The following is a 22,095-nucleotide window of genomic DNA, read 5'->3' on the forward strand; positions in this document are numbered from 1 at the left end:
GAACATGATATGTTCATTTTTTAGGCGGCCATAATCTGCAGAAGAAGTAGTATCGGATTTAATGTTGTTTGATGGGTTTGTGATCGTGTGAGGGAGGTCAGTCGGGTGCAGATTCATCATGGTGTCAGTCAGTAGACCAGGTCTACGGACGGAGGGCGAATTTCCTTTTGCCGTTGGATGGGAGGCGTGTAGATACGTGAAACGGTCGTTAGATCAGATGGGGCCAGGGAGCGCCTGCAGGTGGACCCGCCTGAGATGTCAGGCCCCGTGAACCGCTGTGCCTCGGTCGATTGGCGCAGGGTGCCGCCCGATGCTAGTTATACGTCTACAGAACATCCGTATGCTACGTATTTACACCTTCAACAGGATACGACCGCTGGTATTGAACTCTAATAAATTGATTAAAGGATAGGTACGGGCCTGAATTGTCCCTCCCTTTATTTTGCACTGTCCAAAATGGTCTGAAATATATGGAGTACGTACACATACGACGAGGTACTGATATAACAATTCATATAGACATCAGCCCCGTTCAGGTTGCCGTGCCTGCCTACAGGCCTGTAATTGTGAACCACTTCAAGAAAGGTAACAACGTACTCCTACACGAATCCGTTCCCTCTGCTGCCGACAATATCTACTGAGCAAGCGCCAAACATTCCTGTTACTCGCACAACTCACAGGCGATTGGAGTCAAAATCATTAAATATACCGATGTAATCTTTTCAGGCGCTACAGTCCCCACGGGGCCCTTGAAAGGAGATTATGTAATTGTTAATCCGTTCCACGTCGATCAAAGATATTGCGCTTCTTTTCGGCTTTTTCTCGGGACGCCTTTGACAGTGACAAACATGTGAGTTAGGTTAGCACATCCTTTTGACGGATTAATTAAGATTTCATCAGCAACGTCCGGGAGGTTCTTCGTTAGTAGAGCGAGCATCGTTGCCGGGAAAACGACGAGGCGAAGAGACCAACGGATTTCATGAATAAAGAAATGGCTTGGCTTGGCTTGGAAACCAAGCGTGCAGAATAGTGGGGGAGCTATTTCTCACACACACACAAAAAAAAAACAGGAAGGTGTGTGCTCGCCCATGCTTCTTTTAGTTTAGTGCCAAATTGATATTTTAAAAAGTTACATATAGTGCAAAAATCATTTTATTTTTGTATAAGATAGTGCATGTCTTCAATTAAGGCTGGCTCCTCCACCACACCACCACTAACAATTTTGTATCATGCTTTTTCTTTAAATGACATAGTATGTTTTCTTATTCTAATTATCTTATGGTAGGACGATTTTTTTTTATGGAATTCATCCTACCATAACCTGGAAAACATTTTCTTTAAATGATCCAATCTGTATTCTGAAATCCGTCCTACCATAAGCTTTTTTCATTCTTGAATAACTTAAGATAGGATGAATTTCAATGTTTTTTCCATCGGCCAATAAATTTGTACATGAAAATATCTCCAAACTATTATGTTACATCTGCAAAGAAGTGCAAGAAGATATTTTGACTTTTACATTTGCAAGGTTATTTGATCCTTCACTAGGATGCCAGACTATTAATTGATTCTTAGTATTTCCCTTTTTAGTGTATAAACCATTTAGGTAATTTTAAAATAGAGTCCAAATGAAGTTACTCCATCCGTCCAACAAAAGATGTCTGAAGTTTGTCAAAATTTGGATATATCTAGATGTGACTCAGTGTATAGATGCATTCAAATTTAGTCAAAATTGAGACATCCGTTGTTGGACGGAGGGAGTACAAAGTTCTCAGTTTGTTGCTCGTTCCCACCATGTGAAGTTGCATTATGTATATATTTTACTTTATAAAAAAATCCACTTTTTCTCAATTATTAGAAAATATTATATTTATTTACTTTATAGAAAAGACCATTTTTTCTTAATTATTAAAAAATTATGTTTATTTACTTTATAGAGTCCAGTTGAAGTATACCGTAGCAATAAGATGATATCTGAACAAGGATAAACTAGAGCCATTAAAAAAGTAATAAGTGTATCAGGTTTAGTAAAAAAACTGTCTCATTATGGATTTATTTTCTTGAGCCTTTTTTTATAAAAATATGTTCAAAAATACAGACGCACAGCCACTTGGTGCAACAGCAATATCAATGCTCAAGTTACCGGTGTCCTAATCATTTAGTGCTTCTAAAGAGACTTCTGAAAAGCAACAATACTCTGTAGCCAACTCTGTACTGCATTAAAGCATTGAGCATTTGAGCTAGGTGATCTGTTATTAATTAGAACGTTTTTTCTTCTTCTGAAGGCTGCTCAATCTTATCCGAAATAATTAGTGGTCAGCACATCAAAATTCCGGACAAACAAAGACACACGATCTCCATGGCTTTACCAGTTAGTGCAGCTGAATAATGGCGTTCTCCAACTACGTGTAGCTGTATTGCAGTTCGCAAAATAAAAATAAAAAAAACTTGGCTGTGTTGCAGTCTTTTCTTCGACACGTCTGTGTTGCAGTCTTTGCAGCAGTCGGTCCGAACAACTATGATACAGCCCCCGGTGTTACACAAAACGCACCTGGAACTGAGGATAAATTACAACGGTGGGGAGTGTACCATTCTGTTTGATCAGGGACCAGAGGACATGCACCGATGCACGATCACACGGGATGCGCCACTTATTTTACGGTTTTGCCGGTTCTTTTTACCTGAAAGACGAATGGGGGCTGCTTCGCGTGCTGCTACAGTTGACTCTGATAGGCAGGACGAACAGTTATGTTTGGGTAGGTTGATGCATTGAGGTCAGAATAATGCTATGTACAAAGTATTAAGTGGAGCGGTGACTGAATATACAGTAATTAAAAAGGATTGGTACTAACTATACGATGCGCTGCTAGTATAATTGGGGTTGGATTACATATCACCGTGTTTAGTTCAGTAACCACCAGTGTTTTTCAATGGTTTCGCGCCCTAAACCACAAACCACAGGTCGTCAGATAACAGTTCCAGCTGAAAGAGAAGACAAAAACTGAAGTGCCAATTGTGATTGGCGGCCCTCCATGCCTGCAGCACAGCAGCAGCCCTCCAAGTCCTAGCTACCATGGTTGGCGGCATCGGTGCGGGGAAGTTAAGGAAGACATCGGTTGTCAGGCTTCCCCGGCCCAACCGCAACTGGCCGGCCGGCCGGCGTCGCTTTCGTTTCGGCGAAGACAGCAGGAGAAAGGTCATCTTCCATCCGAGCTTTCCCTGACATCGACACTATCTACTACGGATCAACAGGCAGGGGCTTGTGAATCGCAATCATGGATGCATGGATTTGATCGATCCAGATGACCAGAGACCAGGTGTCTTTTAGAAGGGAGCTTGCAAACGTTGGCACCAGATGACCAGAGCACCACCAGATTTGATCGATCTCGAGTTTTCATTCAGTGCGCGCACGGACTAGGGACAGCACCGTACGTGCAATTAAGCGCGTCACGAGATTTGCATCAAGCGCGCGCACATGCATGCATGACATATCACCGGCGGCGCCACCTCACATCTGACGATTTGCATGGGGGCACGACCCGACCCATCATCAGTTAGCCGCCTAGTAGCCGTTTGTTCGTGCAAACATTGATTGCTGTCGTTACTGGATTACCTGCGTCCACCAATTTGTGATTACGACTGGTTAATTACTACGTGTATCAATAGAGAGGTCAGGTCTTTTTTTTACACAATCAAGTTCCAAATGAATTTGCGCGCAGACAGCGTAACCGTGTAAGCCAAACAATGCACACAAAGGGTCTCTTACTGCAAAGAGTCTGGTTACGCCATTGCTTTAGCACGTACTGTACTTACTCCGTAGATGATTAGCTAGCTTGAAGGTCAAGGCAAGCAGAGAGATTCCTGATCTGCATCGTCTTTACTTCTTTGCGCTTTATATTTCCATCTTTAATTCATGCAGTTCCGAACGCTCGATTTGGCTTTTCTTGCTGGTGGTCAGACTTCAGAGATCAAAGGTCCAGGGCTAAATGACCAAGGAACCATGATTACCAAATAGCTGGTGCGTCATGCGTCAACACATTACCAAATTACCTGAAAAAAAAAACACATTACCAAATCGGTTGGTGTTGTATATATCATGGTATTGCATACGGCTACGCATCTCCTAGTATATAGACAACGCAAAGTACGAAGGCCTAGGATCAAATCAATGAATTTGTCGTTTCTCCGAGTTCATTCGAAAGGATCAGTGCTTAATTAGATTAGATCTAGAAAATACAGTACATGCATGTATTCCTAACCTGGGTAAAAAATTAAGCAACTTTCAAAAAAAAAGTAAGCAGAAGTTTCTCTCGATGCAAAAGGATGCGTGAGCAAACATGATCCAGGCACCTAGGAGGACAAGAACAGCTGCCTAAATTAAACGCACATGTACATCTGCCGTCCAACAAAATTAAACACACGTCTAATCATGGTTCCTTGGTCATTCAGATTGTTCTTTCTTTTCCAACTGTTGTTCAGATCGTTAAATGCACACACGGCCGCCGTTAGATCTCCTGCTCCTTGTCTGTCTCTAGTATCTACCTAATTAGTTATAGCTAGCACAAGCCTGGTATCCATGCCAAGCCATGCTGTTGAGATGTCAGTTCCAAATATGCCTAGCCTGTCCAGATTAAAACTTATTAAATCTCGTTCATTAATCGCGATCCATTATTCGGTGGCTTACTTCTGGTTATCACTAGTTGTCTATGATTATTTATCCCTGGCATCTACTCCTTTCATTAAGAAGAGAGTAAAAAATATTTACAGAGTGGTGACGTTATTTTGGAAGGGGGAACGCACAAAACCCCGACACAACACAACCGAGAAACCCAGTCAGGCTCGGGTGGCAAACCGACGACCGGGAGGCCGAAGGCCAAACTATGCTGGGTAATCTCCTCGAAGGCCAGATAGGCGACCTCGACATAAGTAAGGCGCGTGAGGTTGAAGATGCGACGGTTGCGCTCCTTCCAGGCGTTCCACCAGACGTAAATGAGGTGACCGCTCATCCTCCTCCTAGCAGTCTTGTCATCGTGGGGAAGGGAGGCGTCCCACCACTCATCAACCGAGGCAAAGGGCGTCGTTGGTGCCGCGACCTCACGCGTCCAAGTAGCCACCATCCGCCACACACCACGAGTAAACGGATAGGCCACGCACAAATGATCGGCAGTCTCAGGAGCTCCCAAGCAAAGCTGGCAGGTCGGGTCATGAGGCCATCCCCGAATGGCGAGGAGATCGGCCATGAGGATGCGATTCTGCAGGATTAGCCAAGAGAAAACTTTGCATTTGGGCTCAGCGAAAGCCTCCCAGATTTTGGCAGCCGTGAAGCGTGGATGAGAGCCCATGAATTGGGCCAGGTAAGCTGAGCGGCAGGAGTAGGCGCCATCGGAGGTCCAGATCCAGGTGATGGAATCCGGTCAGTTGGGATCAAGGACGGTGGAACAGACGATCCTAGCCAGGTCCAGGAATTCACGTAGCTGCTGGAGGGAGGAGAGGCGACCGACGGCTCTAATCCAGTTCCCGTTGAGCAATTCCTTGTAAACAGATCTGTTCTTCCAAGATGCGATCTTGAAAAGTTCAGGGGGCCGGGAGCAGAAGGCCCCCTCGCCAGACCAGTTATCGAGCCAAAATTGTGCCATGTTCCCATCTCCCACCGTGATCCTAGTAGACGCCCGGAACAGAGCCATATCCGTGTTGTCGCAAGGCAGGCAGGAACCCACCCAAGGCCTGTTCGGCTCAGTCCATTTGAGCCATGGCCAGCGTTGCCTTAGGGCACGCCCAAAACGCTCAATGTCCGTGATTCCCAGGACACCAAGGGGCTTCGGCCGACATACCGTCTTCCAGTTGATGAGCGAGTGTCCACCGCCCGCCGTCTCACTGTCGTCGCCCTTCCAGATGAAACCCCTCGAGATCCGATCCAGCTTAACCCTGACCCATTTCGGGAGCTTGATCACCGAGAGATGATAGGTCGCCATGGATGTCAGCACTGCCTTGGCAAGCGTGACACGGCCCGCCCGGGAGAGGTTCTTACCCTTCCAACCCTTGAGGCGACCGCCAACCTTGTCAATGAGGGGCTGGAAGTCGATCTTGTGCAGCTTACGGAAGTGGAGAGGCAAGCCAAGGTATTTGCCAAGGAAGGTGGCGATCGTAGCGGGGAAGTCCTCCAGAACGTGGGCCAAATCGACCCCCTCACACCTAATCGGGAAGGCCTCGGATTTTGACACATTCGTGATGAGACCGCTCGGTTCCCCGAAATGCTGCAGGATGGCCGAAATGGTGGCAATCTCCTCCTTGAGAGGATTGGCAAAGATGCCGGCGTCATTGTTGTACAAGGAAATCCTGCAGCGAACCGGGCGAGCACCCACAGGCTGTATAAGGCCAACCTCTTCCGCCCGGCGGAGAATGACTTGGAGCGGGTCAATTGCAAGGATGAAGAGCATGCGCGACAGGGGGTCCCCCTGCCGCAGTCCCCGGTGGTGTAAGAAGGGAGTCCCCGGGCAACCATTCAGGAGGACACGCAACGAGGCCGAGGCAAATGAGAGACAAATCCAGTCTCTCCAACGCTGCCCAAAGCCCAAGTGCTCGAGCACCTCGAGGAGGAAGGCCCAGTCGACAGAGTCAAAAGCCTTGGAAATGTCAAGCTTCAGGAAGAGGCTAGGCGTGCGAGATCCGTGCAGCGCTTTAATGGCGTTCTGGACAAAGAGGAAGTTGTCGTGAATGCATCGCCTTTTAATGAACGCGCTCTGGCAGCTAGACACCAGAGTTCCCAATTCCGGGGCTAAACGCAGAGCCAGGAGCTTGGAGAATATCTTGGACATGCAATGGATCAAACTGATGGGCATGTAGTCGCTGACCCTCGCCACGTCCGGCTTCTTGGGAAGGAGAATAATGTTGGCAGAGTTGAGCAGGTGCATGCAATCCCCCCTCAGATCGGCCATCCGCATGATGGCGGCGACCACATCGCCCTTGATAATCTCCCAGCATGACTTGAAAAAGGCGCCGATGAAGCCATCCGGCCCAGGAGCTTTGATCGAGAGGATGGAGAACACCGCCTCCTTAATCTCCGTTTCAGTGAAGTCAGCGTCGAGGGCGGACAAGTCGGCCGCCTGATACCCAAGTGAGGCCCAGTCGAGGGAGGTGGACCTCGCAGTGGCCACACCAAAGTGACCCTGGAAATGCGAGTGCAGATCCTTTTCCTTGTTAGCCTGAGTGATCGCCACACCCTGCTGGGTCTGAAACTGCTAGATGAAGTTTCTCCGGCGTCTGTCGTTCACCCGGATGTGGAAGAGCTTGGTGTTAGCATCAGCCGTCTTGATCCACGGGAGCCGGGAACGCTGCCACAGCTTGATTTTTTGGATGGAAAGGTGGCCCAGGTAGCTGCTCTTAAGGTGACGGCGCAAGGTCCGCTCCTCCGCCGAGAGAGGACGGCACTCCTCCGCAAGGTCAAGGCGCCATATGACCTCCTTGATGATAGCGATCTGATTATCAAGAACCCCAAACCGCTCCCATTGCTAGATCTTGAGGGCTTTCGCCGCATGGCTGAGCTTGATGTGGATTATGCGAAGAGCGTCGGAGGAGCGAACGGGTTTGTTCCACGCAAGAGCAACCGTCTCATGGAAGCCGGGAACGAGCAGTCAGAATTCCTCAAACTTGAAAGAAGACTTGTGACAACTGGGCGTCGCCCCTTGCAGGAAGAGCGGGGCGTGATCCGAGCACAGCGTGGGCACCGCCAAGAGGAGGGCATTTGGAAACATCATGTCCCAATCGTCGGAACAGAAGACGTGGTCGATCTTGGCGAGGACAGGGTTCTCTTGCTCATTGGACCAGGTGAAGCGGCGGCCACCAAGGTTTATTTCTTTGAGCTGCAGGACGTCGAGGGCACCCCTGAATTTGCCGATGAGACGACGGTTGATGTTCGTGTTATTCTTGTCCGCAGCTTTAGCGATGAGATTGAAATCCCCGAGAAGGATCCACTCCGATTTGACAACCGGCTGCAGAAGCTTGAGTTCCTCAATGAAGAGGAGCTTTTCCTGGTCACCCTGTGGCCCGTAGACCGACGTAAGGGACCACAATGCCCCCTCGCTACGCATGGTGACGGTGACCGTGATCGAGTGAGCCGAGAGGGGCACGTCGGAGATCGTGAAGAAGTCTTCGGAGACCGCCAAAATCATACCCCCTCTAGTGCCTGCCGCCGGCAGCACGGCAAAGTTGGCGGAGAAACAAGGGCCGAGCAGGTCACGGATGAGGCGGTCATCGACAACCTGCAGCTTAGTTTCCTGGATGCAGATGATGGTGGTGTGGGTGTCGTGGATGAGGTCACGAACCGCAGCCCGGCGCGAGGGGTTATTTAGCCCTCTCACGTTCCAGCACACAAGGTTGACGTTATGTTGCGACATAAAAGAAAGTAAGTTGACGCCGTGCAGCAATGCAGAGATGAACACAAACAAAAGTCGCGGTTGAAAGCACACACAAACGAAACCAGCAAGACGAAGAGTTAACAGTACGCAGAGCCCCTCCGCCTGGGCCGATCCTAGGGATACAGTGATGCGGAGACACACAAGGACGCGAACAGTGGAAGCTCTTAGTCGCACTAATCATCAGAGACAGGGGTACGCTTGGGAGCAGCAGTCTTGCCCTTAGCAGCAGCCGGCTTGGCCTTCATCTTCTTCACGTGCTTGACAGAGGGTCTCAATGGCCTTGATGACCAGTGCCGACAGTGGCGTCTTGAACAGGGAGACGTAGTCCTCTTTGCCCTTGTCGTCAAAGGCGGCAGATGGGTCGATGAGGCCGCAGACCCTGGCGAGCAGCTCCTGCACGGCGGCAGAGCAGGAGGTGCCGCCCTTCTTCTTGGCGGCCCGACGCCCACTGCGTCGCGGAGGCGCCGGGAGAGACGCCCCCTTCTTAGTCAGGGCAGGAGGTGGTAGGATCGCGGCCTGCTTGGGCCTCCCGATGGAGGTGAGGAAGTCAGCCAGGGTGCAGTCATCCGGCGCCACATCATTGGCAGTTGCCGCCTTCACCTGTGACGCAACCTACAACACAGCCTGCACAGAAACCGGGCCGCTGTCGTCCACCGCATCCGCCGCAAAGAGCCCCTCGTCCACCGCTGGCGTCTCCACCTCCGTCGATGAAGGGATTGTCGCAGGAGCAGGGAGGACCGCCAGCCCCGCGAAGGCAGAGGGGAGGTCGGCGGCGTCGATGTCGTTAACTAAATGTTGTTGTTTCGCTATGTCGTTAACTAAATGTACTCCAATAGAAGTGGCAGAAGTAGCAGTCTTTGTCAGGAGTAAAATATGGCATCGAAATATTTTGCAGTTAGTATGGATGAAATCTTGAGACGCAAACTTGTTGCACGTTACGTCAAAAATCACAATACAGAAACTGAAGATGAGACTCGTCAGAGGAATTTTTAGGACGGGTGAGAAGTTTTTTGCGGGCAATGATTCCCATGTGTTTCACAGTGGACTGACATTTGCCTGTCACGTTTGGGCCTTTTGATCCGGCCCACATTGACCATAGCAACTCGAGCTCATCTAGAGAAATCAATAACCTATTTCAAGCCCAAGACCAGGGTTCCTAGAAAAAATGTTCCATATTTTGCCCTCGGATTGTTGTATTTGTACTTTTGTAGTCCTATAAATACCAGCCTCCACTAAATATACAGTAAACCAAGTGGGTGTGAAAGTAATAAGAGAACTCTTATACGTGCCTGGCCCGGTCAAGCAAATCGTCCAGCGTGGTAAGCACATAAGGAAACAGCACGCAAGAACCGTTCGATGGGTCAAAGGAGTAATTTAGGCGGTTTGCAAACCACAGGGTTAAATACCAGGTTTTAAAGCTTAGACGTGACCGTTTCTGGAACCTCAGGAAGTCAGGAGTAACATGCACAAGAATGTACTGGAAACGCATCCAGACCAGTATAAACAAACTTGCTGGTCTCCTTCCCTTTGATGCGCTGGAAACGCTCCTATACGTGTCAGAGCACGCTGGAGATGAGCCGCTGCCTCATGCTCCTGGAGGTGAGCTGGTAAGAGCGGGCCAGGAGTCTAGCGCCAATGCCGACGCCGAGGCAGATGCCCATACTGATGCCCACGCCGACTCTCACGCCGGCGGTGAACCACGAGAGCTCGCTGTCCTCCTCGCCTTCTTCCATGCCCGCCGACCGCACGTACAAGCCGCCGTCGTAGTCCGGGTCCGGCTTGTAGCACCTGTAGTAGTACTCCGATTCCTACGATACAAAGATGGAGCTCAGGACACATGTCGAAATGGCATCAAATCAAACCAAACACACTGTTCAGAACTAGAACTGGAAGTACCTCGGGGCCATGCTTCTGGTCATCCGGTGGCGTCTCCATCGTGTCCTGATCGGCTTGCTCGCAGTCGGCGCATTCAGGGATGGGCTCCATGAAAACCTTCTTCGGCGCCCGGCGCTTCCTCCTGGACCGCAGCTGCATCGCCTTGGTGGTGAACACGACCGGAGCGCCCCGGAACAAGCTCGCCACGTACACCTCGATCGTCGGCCCCTCCCCGCCGTTGCCCGTGAGAAACCCTGAACCTCTCTGCGTCGCGGCGACCTGACACTTCATCACCCAGCCCTTCATCCTCCCACCCCCATTGCAACAACCATCGTCCGCCACGTCGCACATCTCCATGATCCCGACCAGGAGCCTCTCGTCTTCGCCGGCCCGGACCTCGAAGCGCGCGCTACCGCTCATCCTCACGGCCTCCGTGCTCACGAAGGTGGCCTCCCTGGACGCCCTGTCCACGCGGTCTCTGCGGAGGGAGCACGTGACGACGTGGCCGTTGTTGGAGCCGCCGTTCGCTTGCTGCAGGAGGACGGTGTCGGCGGTGAGCGGGGCGTGGGTGACGGTCAGGGAGTCCAGCATGGACTCGTTCACCTCGCACTTGCTCAGCCGCAGGTAGAAGACTCTCAGGCTCAGCCAGGAGGATGGCTCCGGCGTGGGCTTGGTGGCCTCTGGTTCCGGGATTTCGCCCATGTTTCAGAGAATTTGGACCGGAGTTGTGAGAATCGGAGTGGAGGTCCGGAAGATTTGAGCAGTCAGGACGTGGGCGATCGTGAGTATTCCACCTGCAAGAATACAATTCTGAGTAGAAGCTTTTTATAGTGATTTCTACTAGTACAACTCAAATCTACGAATCGGAAAATTTTCGTGACATGGACCATGAAAGAAGAGGAAAATAAACCAAACTTCTCAATATTATGACCAACGATCGGTGGATTGCACAAACAAACTGAATTGCAAGGCTCTAGTACTAGCATATAGGAGCAGCTTTTGGAGAATCTAAGAACAAGGAATGAATTTCAGATTCCAACCCAACTCTCAATCGCCGCTCATACCCAAACGAGTAAACGTCGAAACCCTTGTCTTTCCAAGAACACTACTGAAGAACCCAGAATAGAGTTGCGAGGGGACAGGATCGCTTACCAGATAAAGCTCCGTGGGATCCGATTGCCTCCTTTTTGAAATCGATCCAATTGACTCCCCTTCCGCCCTTATCTCTCGTTCGGTACTGCAGTGTGCTAGACTGCTGGAGTAGTAGTAAGAGCTTTCTTTCTCAATTATACACGAATTTATTTTGGAAGGGAATTGAGCCCCCCGTAAATCACTCAACTGACACCTCACACAATGCGCACCAACGTCCAAAAGCCACCTCTTCATACATGACTACATAATTCCTCTCTTTTTTTTGCGGGGAATGACTACATAATTCCGTCTGGGAACAAATATATATATCGGAAAAAATGGAAAATAACTCCTGTAGACATATAATTTTTTTTTGCACCGGTTATCTCTTCTTTAATGTGGATTTAATTCTCGTTTGTATATTTATCACGTTCGAAAAAATGGGCATCCAATTACTCTGGATGATTTTTGATGACAAATGAAAGGTTTGCAGGTATTTTGTACTTCTTCCAGCTGTTCTTGTTAATCAAAGTGACACAAAAAGAAACCGTCGATTGCCAGCCATGTAAAAATGAGAGATGGATTTAGGTGGCTGGAAACAAAAGCATGTATGGGCCGCACAGTTGGCCACCTTGTGTTCAAGATCTCAAACTAGGCAACGGTTAACTTACGAGTCTGTGTCAACCATCTCTCGCCACGTATAATAGAAGTAGCACTATTTCGGGCAGGATCCTTTTTATTTAGATAGCGTTGCCAGTGGTAGGGAATAATAATAATTTTCTATGAGGTAGACATCTAATTTTACGTGGCAAAGACCAGTCCAAAACAAAACATTCGTTAACAATGATTGGTCAAACTAATAAGACAAGTCAATGAGCCTATGTGCAATTCACAAAGTCCACAAATCAAAGAGAGCTAAATGAAAAGAAAAAGGCCTGATTGTGAGGAGGAAGGATTCAAACACGCTTATTCGATTTATAGGATTTTGAAATAGTAGGAAATAGAAAAGGTAGAGGATTAGGATGTCATATACTCAATGTTTATGAATTTTCCTGAGTATCACCTAATATTTATAATTCATTGAAATTAGGTCAATTTGGACACAATCCTCAGAAATCTAGCATCTCAATTCCTGTGAAACAAATGCTATTCATAGGAAAAATAATCCTAAGGTTTCAAATCCTGTAAAAATCCTACAAATCAATGAGCCCGAAGCAAAAAAAGACCAAGATAAGAGAAGAAAAGAGGAAAGAGCTAAAAGGAAACATGTGAATCTGTGAGACATATGGTGCACCATGGATCATAAACCAAGCCAACCACCACTTGGTACATGATAAAGTATGTATCAAGTTTATCTTCCTACCCCCTATTTTTCTTCTGCAAAGGCAGTCATCATAAACTACATGGACCACTAGCCCTTAAATACCCTCATGTGGTTGTATTATCATTTTCAACTTTCTTTGAACAAACTCAAGAGGAAGGGAGCTACGGAAAAACTTGAGATGCCTTGGGGAGCCTTAGATCGAGTTTGGGAAGGTGTTCTTGATTTGGAAAGTTGTTGGCGGCTCAACGAGTCAACCAAACTTCCTTAAAAACATCGAAGTGTTATTCTATATACTAAAAGCAATATGAGGGGTACCGAGGGAAACCTCCACGTTGATCCACATCATCAGAAAAAGCAATATGAGGGGTACCAAGGAGAGCCTCCACGTTGATCCGCATCATCAGAATTATTCTGGCTGTTAGATTTGAGATCAAAGGGCCATTGAAAACAAACACGTTTAGATCCGTACAAGCGTCCCCTAAAAAACGAAAACGTGACATGGCTGTTGTCGTTGTTGTTTTCTTTGAAGGGGAGACATGCTGCTAAGTTGGTTTAGGCTGCAAATAAAAGGAAACCGAATCCATTCTCCAAAGTCCAAACACGTTACGTTGTGATTTTGGTAAAATAAAAAGAAGCATGTCACATCTTTTTGGGCCTACATCTCCGCTAAAAGGAAACCGACTCCCAATCTTTTCCTTCTTTTCCTTGTGAACCATGAGAATATTAAGGAGCAGTAAGCTCTTTTCTTTTTTTTTCTTACCAATAAAACACCTCTTTATTCATTGGAGATGATTGTTACTCGACTTTTAGTGCAAATTTGCACTAAAACCATGACAAGTATTTAGGAACAGAGGGAGTACATCATTAAGCAGAAGAAGTGCCAATGTGCAATACTAGGAGGTGGTTCATGCAGCCACACTCCCGGTGTCTCAATCCATTCGGAGTGATCTACATTTTTTTTTCAACTAAGAGTTATTAACAGTATTCCTAAAAACCGTAACTTTGTGTACCAACATATTGTTAGTAAGATAAATGCATGTTACACATGATCTCGAATTTCCATTCACCAAAATCTATAATTTCACAAAGATTAGTTATTAACGTATATATTAATGCTAAGAAGATTGCAGTGCACGTGACCTTAAAAATCCTTCTACTATTATAACTTGGCATAAACCAGAGCTGTGAGTGCAAACAACCAATCCACTAATTCTGCACGTGGACTTGTATTTTGTTAACAAATGTATATCAGGCGTGATTAATCGTCTCACTTAAAGACCAATGGTCGATAGGTGATCTAACGTTTGATTATGGATTTTAATATAAAATCGCATACAAATAAAACATCGTCTCATGTTCAAAACAAATTTGGTTCGATATATTTTCATACTTCTAGGGGCTATGAGATTCTCGACGGCACTTAACCACATTGGGTGCGGTTCGAGCTCAACCAGACTCACAACCGTGCAGCCTCGGTCCACCCGATGCTCAACGGCGACCCTGACCTAGACCCGCGACCCGGTATAAATTTCTTACCAGACCCGTGACCTGCTGGGGTATGCAAGACCATGCGGGTCTATTTTCCCACCCCGCTACAATCGTACATGTTTTCCATTACCAGACCCGGACCCTCCAGACGTGATGGTGTTGGAGATATACCCTAAAGGCAATCATGTAATGATGTTATTTCCTATGTATTCATGAGTTATTGTTATTGTCCTTGAACATCATCACTGATATGTATTAATAAATACGTGATTTGTTTGTGAGACTATGTATTCTATGATGTTGTTCTAATGGTCCCTGGTCATTGAGGTTATGCGGACACATAACCTAGACTAGCAATGTGAATCAGTATGATGACCATGTTTCACAAGTCATAGGGCAAGGTGTTGCCGACTGATAGCATGGACTCGACAATGAGATTGTTAAGTCGGACAGACCCGCACTGAGACACAACGAGATGATTGTCATTTGTTAGTCTCAAGTACGATGTATATGCCAGTCCTAGACCTGAGGTCATCGCATGAGCTTGGGATGTGAATCGGCCTACTTAGGAGTTGCCAAACGCTACTCCATAACTGGGTGGTTATAAAGGTAGCTTTCGGGTTTGCTGAGAAGCATGCTGCGAGTCATGGTTGATTAAGATGGGATTTGCCCCTCCTGTTCGAAGAGATATCTCTGAGCCGTCTCGAGTGATCAGATTCGGAATGCATGGCCATGCGACTTGGGTTAAGTGTTAACCCATTCGGGAATCTGTATCACAGGAACGAGAAGAGACTCGAGCTATCCACAAGGATGACGAGCACTCGCCTTGAGCTCGACACACATATCGTGAGGCAAAAGGAATGTTGCATATGACACATTGTATGGTTCGTCAATATACCTTGTGGTTACTCGGGAGTTGGCACGTGCTGCTAGGCGTCACTACCAACTATCGACTTGAGTCGGTGCCAGTGGACGAGTAAGGTGTTATTCGGGCCCGCAGTCCGAGCTCGTAGTCGTGTCCGGCTGACCGCGAACCTGAAGGTCACACGCTTAAGGGGTGGGAACCGAGTTGGATCGGATCCAACTCATATCGGGCTTAGACTCCTAACGGGCCTCAAGTGTTGAGCCCACTAGGGACGTCTATATAAGTGGAGGAGACCAACCCGTTTAGGGTTACACCAGTCCAGACGCGAGTTAGACTCGGCCGTCACACTTCCACGCCCAAAGCCTTGCGATCGGATCTAGCAGTCCGCCGCACGGAGCTCCTCCCTGTACGTGTGGATACCTCGAAGGCGCTGCACCTGCGGCACTTGGGCGAACTGTTCGTGGGATCGGCGAGGAGGAGCAGGCTGTTCGACTACACGGCATCGACGCGCTACATCGACTGTACTTCCGCTACGGGTCTGCGCATCTAGTGGTAATCTCGTGATCCATTATCTACAGCATTGATCCGGACGGAAGCGGTAGAAATTTTTATTTTGTGCTAGCGTAGCATACCGCGTTCCCCAACAGATGGGTCTAAATATTTAGGGGCCCTTTGATTCGAAGGATTTCTAAGACACAAGAATAGGAAAAACACGGGGTTAGAATGACAAGTATTCGTGAATCCTACATGAAATAAAGATTACATGAATTAGCATCAATTGTGTTTGACACACAACCAGAAAAACAGAGGATTTGTAAAACGAGGTTTGACTGGATGAAAATTTTCCTCCATGGGAAAATTTCCTAAGGATTATATTCCCATATATCAAACGACCAACAAAGGATTTTTTTTTCAAAGGTTTCATATCATCTAAAAATTCTAAGAATTTCCTTTGAATCAAAGGAGCCCTTAACTTTTACAGACACGTGGGTATTTTTTTGCTTATCAAACCGGCACCCTAATCGGGTTCGCAAGTACCCCTTGCCACTGTATCTGAGATTGGTTAATTCTGCTTTTCTAGATATACTGTGTTGATAAATAGTCTTTCTAACAACCTATTATGTAAATAGTAGAACAATACATATATACACCACGTAGGGGAGCCTCCACGTTGATTCACATCACCCCAATAATTTTTTAGTCGTTGGATGTGAGATTGAGAGTCCTAAAGAATGTTACATATGATAGGCCACCTTAGTACGTTCTAAACATGTTACGTGCTATGTTGGCAAAAAAACAAGTGAAGTCATGTTGTGGCTGCTAAAAAACATAATTCCATTCCAAACAAACATTTGGTTTTTGGTAAAAAAAAACATATGGCGTTGGGTCGTAAAAAGAAACCGAGTACTCAGATGACATATACGAAACAAAATCTTGCGGCTATGTTCAACACAAGATCGATTAACAAAACAAAATAAAATGAATTAACAGCATGCAAAGCCTTGCACTGCTCAATTCCAGTTTGAAGATAATGCCTGCTCAACGGGGGTTAGGTATTGCCGCTGGCCATGAAATCTGAAGGCTTGGACGAAGAAGAAGACAGGGAAAGGTAAGACAACATCACAAGAATACAAGAAGACCCACCGTGAGAGAAAGAAGAGACCCGCAGGGCGCCAGTAGACACCGGCGACGACGATATGAGGAGGCAAATATCCGATACGGCTGGTGGAGCTGGCTCGCCAAACTAGCAACAGGAAGCATTGGGGTGCTGCCAGATCTGGGTGAGGCGCCGTCGAGCTGCTGGACAGGAGATGGGAAGGCAATGGCCGAGTGGCATCGAGGCCGGCGCAGCGGCAACGAATGATGCAACGGCGTTGGTTGAGGTAGCTGGTGGTGGATGTTGGGGATGGGAAGGCAGTGTTGGGGATGGGAGAGACCGCGGCGGAGTTGGGGATGGGGAGAGGCAGTCGGCGGCCTCACCCGTGGCAGTAGCGGTTGATTTGGGCATCGGGTGAGCCTCAGCCTATACGGGGAAAAGAACAGAGAGAGAAAATGAGAAAAATGGTAGCGAGAGAAGGAGAAAAGGGGAACAACCATTGCTGCATGTGATCTTTCTTCATGTATAGATCAAGGGAAGAGCAATTCAAGCAGCAGTAGCTAGGGACATAGATGTAGTTTGACATATGTGTTTTTGCTGCTGATTCACGTGGATAATACGCTTGCATAGAATAGTTTGTACAAAACACACTGCTGATTAAAAAACTCTGTTAATTAAATTATAATCATTATAATATTATGTAAAGTTCATTTAAGTGCTATAAAATAAAATGATTCGATTTAAATAATATGAATTTTAATTATATGAATAAGTCGGTTGAAGCATAAAAGTTTAAAAAAAAGCGGTTGAATAAAATACTAGAAGAGTGAAATATGGTGAGTGCGATAGGGAGTTTGCCGGAGAAAACACAAATTTAGAGGAAGAAATTTTATAAGGGATCTTCATATAGGAATTTGGGGCTTGGAGTTGCTCTTAGGTATAGAAATTTCATGTCTTCGATTTTAAAATTACAAATATGACATAAATACGTATAGGATATAGTCCAATAACATTGGATTATACTTTCTCCATCCGGATTTATAAGGCCTGTATTGAATTTTGTGCCAAACTTTGACAAACAGTCATACAAAGAAAATGTATGTATACACACGTTATACTATCGATCGAGTTTCAATACGAATACAACTTTTGTGTCCCAATAACGTCATATTACCAAAGTAATATTTTGCCAAAGTTCCGCATGAAATCTGATGTGGTCCTTATAAACCTAAACAGAGAGTATACTAGTATGTCAGGGATTCAAAAGACAATGATCATCAGCACATGTACAAAAAAATAATACAACAATGATCATCAGATCTAGCCCGTGCATTTGCGAGGGCCACTGTGCTAGTTCTTTTCAAGAATACAATGACTTTCTCTAATAAGACCGATGTAAACACCAACTAATGCCTATACCTTAGTCCATCGATCCTTATAATTTTGGCCTTATCCATGAACAAACAATAGTGCCACGGGCTCTAACTCTCGCCACCCTAAAAAGCACGACTGCGAGGAAGTCTATGCCAGTTTGTGTTATGGATCATTCCATAAAGTATCGTATTTCCACTTCAAATATCCGTATTGTCTAAACATGCCCATTTTATTAATTTTCCGTCATGTTGACGGACGGAACAAAAAATGTTTCAATGGTGGTACATTGGTAAAAAGAAACCAAAACAAAATGCTATAGCGCGCCAGGTAGGGGTCGAACCTACGACTTTCTGCTTAGGAAACAGACGCTCTATCCACTGAGCTACAGGCGCCCTCGAATTTAATTTATATATTTAAATTTAAAGCGTATTTGTTCATCATCTCCAATCACTCCTAATAGTCCACTTCCTTTTCTTCCCCCCTTCAAGCTGTTGCGATCTCGTCGTTTCGCTCGCCTCTTCCTCCTCCTCGTTGGCCATGATCCAGGCGGTGATGGTGATCAGCACCCAGGGCAAGCCCCGCCTCCTCAAGTTCTACAATTTCCAGGTCCTGAACCTTCTCCGTTCGCCACCCCCTTATCCTCTGTTCTTTCTGTCCTTGCCCTTTTCGGTCTCCACCCACCCGCTAAGTGCTCGGTCAATTTCCCCACCCAGATCGACAACCCTTCGTCCATGGAAAGTTTTGTGCTTGATGAGATGCCTTAGCGAGTAAGTTGTGATGTACTTTTTTTATCCTTTTCACGGATTAATTGGTGGATGCAGCCCCCCGAGAAGCATCAGGAGCTTGTCCGCGGCGTCTTTCAGTGTATGTTCACACACGATTCACTTTCCTGTTCTTTCCCACCTTTTGTATAGATGATGTACTTGAGCCGCTGACTCACTCGCGCAGTGCTGTCTGCAAGGCCGGAGAATGTGAGCAATTTCGTTGAGGCCGATGCAATCTTTGGACCGGTAATGAACCCTCTCCAGCTATCCCAGACTAGTCCAGTGGCATATCTTATTCAAAAGGGAGACATGGTATGCAAATGCCAGCAATGAACAAAGAAATTTGGATTGTTGGTCAATCTGCATGTAAATAGTGCTAACTACTCACTGGGTATGCAAATGCTCGGAAAAACTCTTTAAAGGAGAGTGCCGAACAGCGATGTAGCATGTGTTGCTGCAAACAGTTAATAAAGTTTAAATTTAAGTTGTCACCTAGGTTAACTTATTGTGAGGAAAAAGGCTGAATTATCTGAGTAACCTTTTGATCCTTTTACCTTCAATGAGTTATATGAGGGGTAAAATGCAATTGCTTTACTTTTTGCTCTTTGCAGGGAGCAAAACTGGTGTACAAGCATTTGGCCACACTATACTTCGTTTTTATCTTTGACAGCTCTGAGAATGAGCTTGCCATGCTCGACCTTGTGCAAGGTAACCTCCTTATCAATGAAATAGTTTCTAGGCACAAGCGCAATAGAAAAATGGAGTTGTGTGGCTTTGCATGTGGAATGAATTTTGTTCGTTGTGTTATCTGTTTTCTTAGCAAAAGGTAGGAGCACAGCCAAGTCTATTAGGAGATAAATTTGTAATTTCAGCTGTGCTTGTGTTTTTAGGAGAACAAGACCAAAAAACCCTGAGTGCCACATGTGGTTATCATACTACAAATTATTGACAAGTTTTGGTAGATTCAAACTACTGCTTGTGCAGTTTTCAATGCAAATTCTGATTGTTGCAAAACACTGATGCATTTCACTGCAGTCTATTAGGAGATAAATTTGTAATTTCAGCGGATGCTTGTGTTTTTAGGAGAACAAGACCAAAAAACCCTGAGTGCCACATGTGGTTATCGTACTACACATTATTGACAATTTTTGGTAGATTCAACCTACTGCTTGTGCAGTTCCTCTTTCAATTGCAATATTCTCAATGCAAATTCTGATTGTTGCAAAACACTTATGCATTTCACTGCAGTACCACATTGTTAACACCCATTCTTTTGTTCATCCAATGTTGGGTGACCAATGAACTATCTCCTTTCTCTTCTGTCTGTCATGTGAAGGTCCTTTGATCAGCTCTTTGAGGAAATCAACTAAACTCTAGAAACTTTATCTTGTCACAGTTTTTGTTGAAACATTGGATAGGTGCTTCAAGAATGTATGCGAGCTCGACATTGTATTTAACTTCAACAAGGTACCATAATCCTCTTTGTTTGATCATTTATTCTAGATAGTCACTGCTATAATAAATAAACTTCGTGATATGTAGCATCAGTTTATTATCGATCCTTTATTTGCAGCATGTGCTAGCTTTTTGATGCATCGATCATATAAAATATGTATCCAAACACTCAAAGTAACAAAATACTTGAATCTAACAAGACCTACAATACCGGCTAGCTGCATAGCTTTTTCATTATCTACTACTGACCAAGTATCACATAAAATTCTAACAAGGATTTTCTGACTTAAAAAAAAATACTCCCTCCGTCCCAAAATAAGTGACATGGATTTGTATAAGAATCTATACAATTCCATGTCACTTATTTTGGGACGGAGGGAGTAGCTCTATTGCCCACTGAAGTCTGTAGTATTGAGCAGCAGGCTCCTCAAATTTATGAAGTGATTACATCTCAACAAAGGTTCAAAATCATACTTGAAGTGGTAACTTTAGTGTGAATGATACACAAATTTAGAAATACAGATAGGTATGAAATACCAAGTCTTCTCTTGCTCTTAGATTAACTATAAGTGAAGAAATGATCATTCGTGTCTACTGGCAGATAGCTTGAAGAAAATGTAGAAAGGGCCGCCCAATACAACATACCTAATTTCCTATGAACCTTTAAACAGATGATTAATAATAGTATGCATCGGTGATAATCGGTTATGGCTGCAAGCAGTGTTAGGCCCGCAAAACTGCATGAAAACATCACAAGGGTTACTAATTACATCAACCAGCATGTACACGGACACTTGATTTTGTTGGCTCAACACATGAAGCGGGTTGCCGTGGGTTGCACCTGCACTCTATCAGTACTTGCAACTTTTGTAGGGGAAGAAAGTCTAGGGCCACCTTTGGCCAGAAGCTATAGAGCTGCTGATGCCTATGATGCTACTGCCCTCCATCCTCTCATTGCTGTAGTGTTTAGACCATGCAATTGTTGGAAGCATGTATATATGTGGAGATGCATCCTTTTCTGCTGCTACAAGGAGTAATACTGCTTAAGTATAATCAACATTCTTCCATCGTCCATTATGATCTGAAATGCAGCTGCACACAATTTTGGATGAAATGATATTGGGAGGACAGGTGATTGAAACAAGCTCGGAGCAGATAGTAAAATCCGTAGAAGAGATTGCGAGGTTCTTACTCCCTTCTGCTTCCCTTCAATACTGTGTCCATGATTCTGTGTTATTCTAACAGATTCGCTACTTGATACAGGCTAGAGAAACAATCGAGCACGGCCAGCATCATTCCAAAGTCGATATCGGACCGTTTCAGCCGTTAAATTTGCACCCGCTTTCCCAACAGATAATGTAAAGACACTAGCAGGAGAAATCAGATTGACGCTCAAGCTTATATCCATCCTCATTTCAGTCGTCTGGAGTCTTGAGCATCCGGAATTTGACATGAAAACTTGTTGTGAGTTGTATAACCTGAAATGTGAACTGGCATGTCCGGTCAAAACAGCTCCTCGTCTAAACCATATACTCCACTAGCCTAGTTATGCGGATCTGTAACGCCATGCATCTGTAGGCGACTGTAGCAGGAGTGTAGGACAGAGATTTTCGTTCTGTTTGACTCATTTGTCTGATGATAAATGGCCTGTTTGGAGTCGACACTCTCCCAAAGGATTTTGAGATGAATGCTCTCGAAGTCAAAACCGGCTTTCTCTCGAAGTCAAAACCGGTTTTCTATGGTTTTCTCCGGTTTTGATGAAATTTACTTGAAGTGCAAGGTCAAAGTCCAAAATTTGTGCATCCGTG

General features: G+C 45.8%; 3 protein-coding genes and 1 non-coding gene across 7 annotated transcripts; 1 reads left to right on the top strand and 3 right to left on the bottom strand.

Moving 5' to 3' along the window:
• Positions 1-5,414: 5,414 nt before the first annotated feature.
• On the bottom strand, positions 5,415-8,393 carry LOC104582388. Its single transcript, XM_010231903.1, has 3 exons — positions 7,725-8,393; positions 7,272-7,475; positions 5,415-7,166 (listed from the first exon to the last, which is right to left on the bottom strand). The coding sequence occupies exons 1-3, from the start codon at positions 8,391-8,393 to the stop codon at positions 5,415-5,417; spliced, it is 2,625 nt and encodes an 874-aa protein (XP_010230205.1).
• Positions 8,394-9,589: 1,196 nt separating this feature from the next.
• On the bottom strand, positions 9,590-11,726 carry LOC100838125 (uncharacterized protein At1g01500). Of its 2 annotated transcripts, none has more exons than XM_003558380.4 (3): positions 11,442-11,726; positions 10,311-11,083; positions 9,590-10,222 (listed from the first exon to the last, which is right to left on the bottom strand). In XM_003558380.4, exons 2-3 carry the CDS (start codon positions 10,989-10,991, stop codon positions 9,971-9,973), a joined length of 933 nt encoding a protein of 310 aa, XP_003558428.1. In that variant the 5' UTR covers positions 10,992-11,083; positions 11,442-11,726; the 3' UTR covers positions 9,590-9,970. The 2 variants fall into 2 exon arrangements, with proteins under 2 accessions (XP_003558428.1, XP_010228927.1); XM_010230625.3 differs by having other exon boundaries at positions 11,354-11,442.
• Positions 11,727-18,387: 6,661 nt separating this feature from the next.
• TRNAR-CCU lies at positions 18,388-18,460 on the bottom strand. Its single transcript has one exon. It is a non-coding gene; the product is annotated as a tRNA-Arg (tRNA).
• Positions 18,461-18,513: 53 nt separating this feature from the next.
• LOC100838420 (AP-3 complex subunit sigma) lies at positions 18,514-21,963 on the top strand. Of its 3 annotated transcripts, none has more exons than XM_003558381.4 (7): positions 18,514-18,674; positions 18,890-18,932; positions 19,017-19,078; positions 19,444-19,540; positions 20,229-20,299; positions 21,380-21,471; positions 21,551-21,963. In XM_003558381.4, the coding sequence occupies exons 1-7, from the start codon at positions 18,606-18,608 to the stop codon at positions 21,615-21,617; spliced, it is 501 nt and encodes a 166-aa protein (XP_003558429.1). In that variant the 5' UTR covers positions 18,514-18,605; the 3' UTR covers positions 21,618-21,963. The 3 variants fall into 3 exon arrangements, with proteins under 3 accessions (XP_003558429.1, XP_010228929.1, XP_014752235.1); XM_010230627.3 differs by having other exon boundaries at positions 21,419-21,471; XM_014896749.2 differs by having other exon boundaries at positions 18,527-18,674; positions 18,782-18,932.
• The last annotated feature ends 132 nt before the right edge of the window (positions 21,964-22,095 follow it).

Source organism: Brachypodium distachyon, chromosome 1 (genome assembly GCF_000005505.3).
Source record: "Brachypodium distachyon strain Bd21 chromosome 1, Brachypodium_distachyon_v3.0, whole genome shotgun sequence".
NCBI classification, from domain to species: domain Eukaryota; kingdom Viridiplantae; phylum Streptophyta; class Magnoliopsida; order Poales; family Poaceae; genus Brachypodium; species Brachypodium distachyon.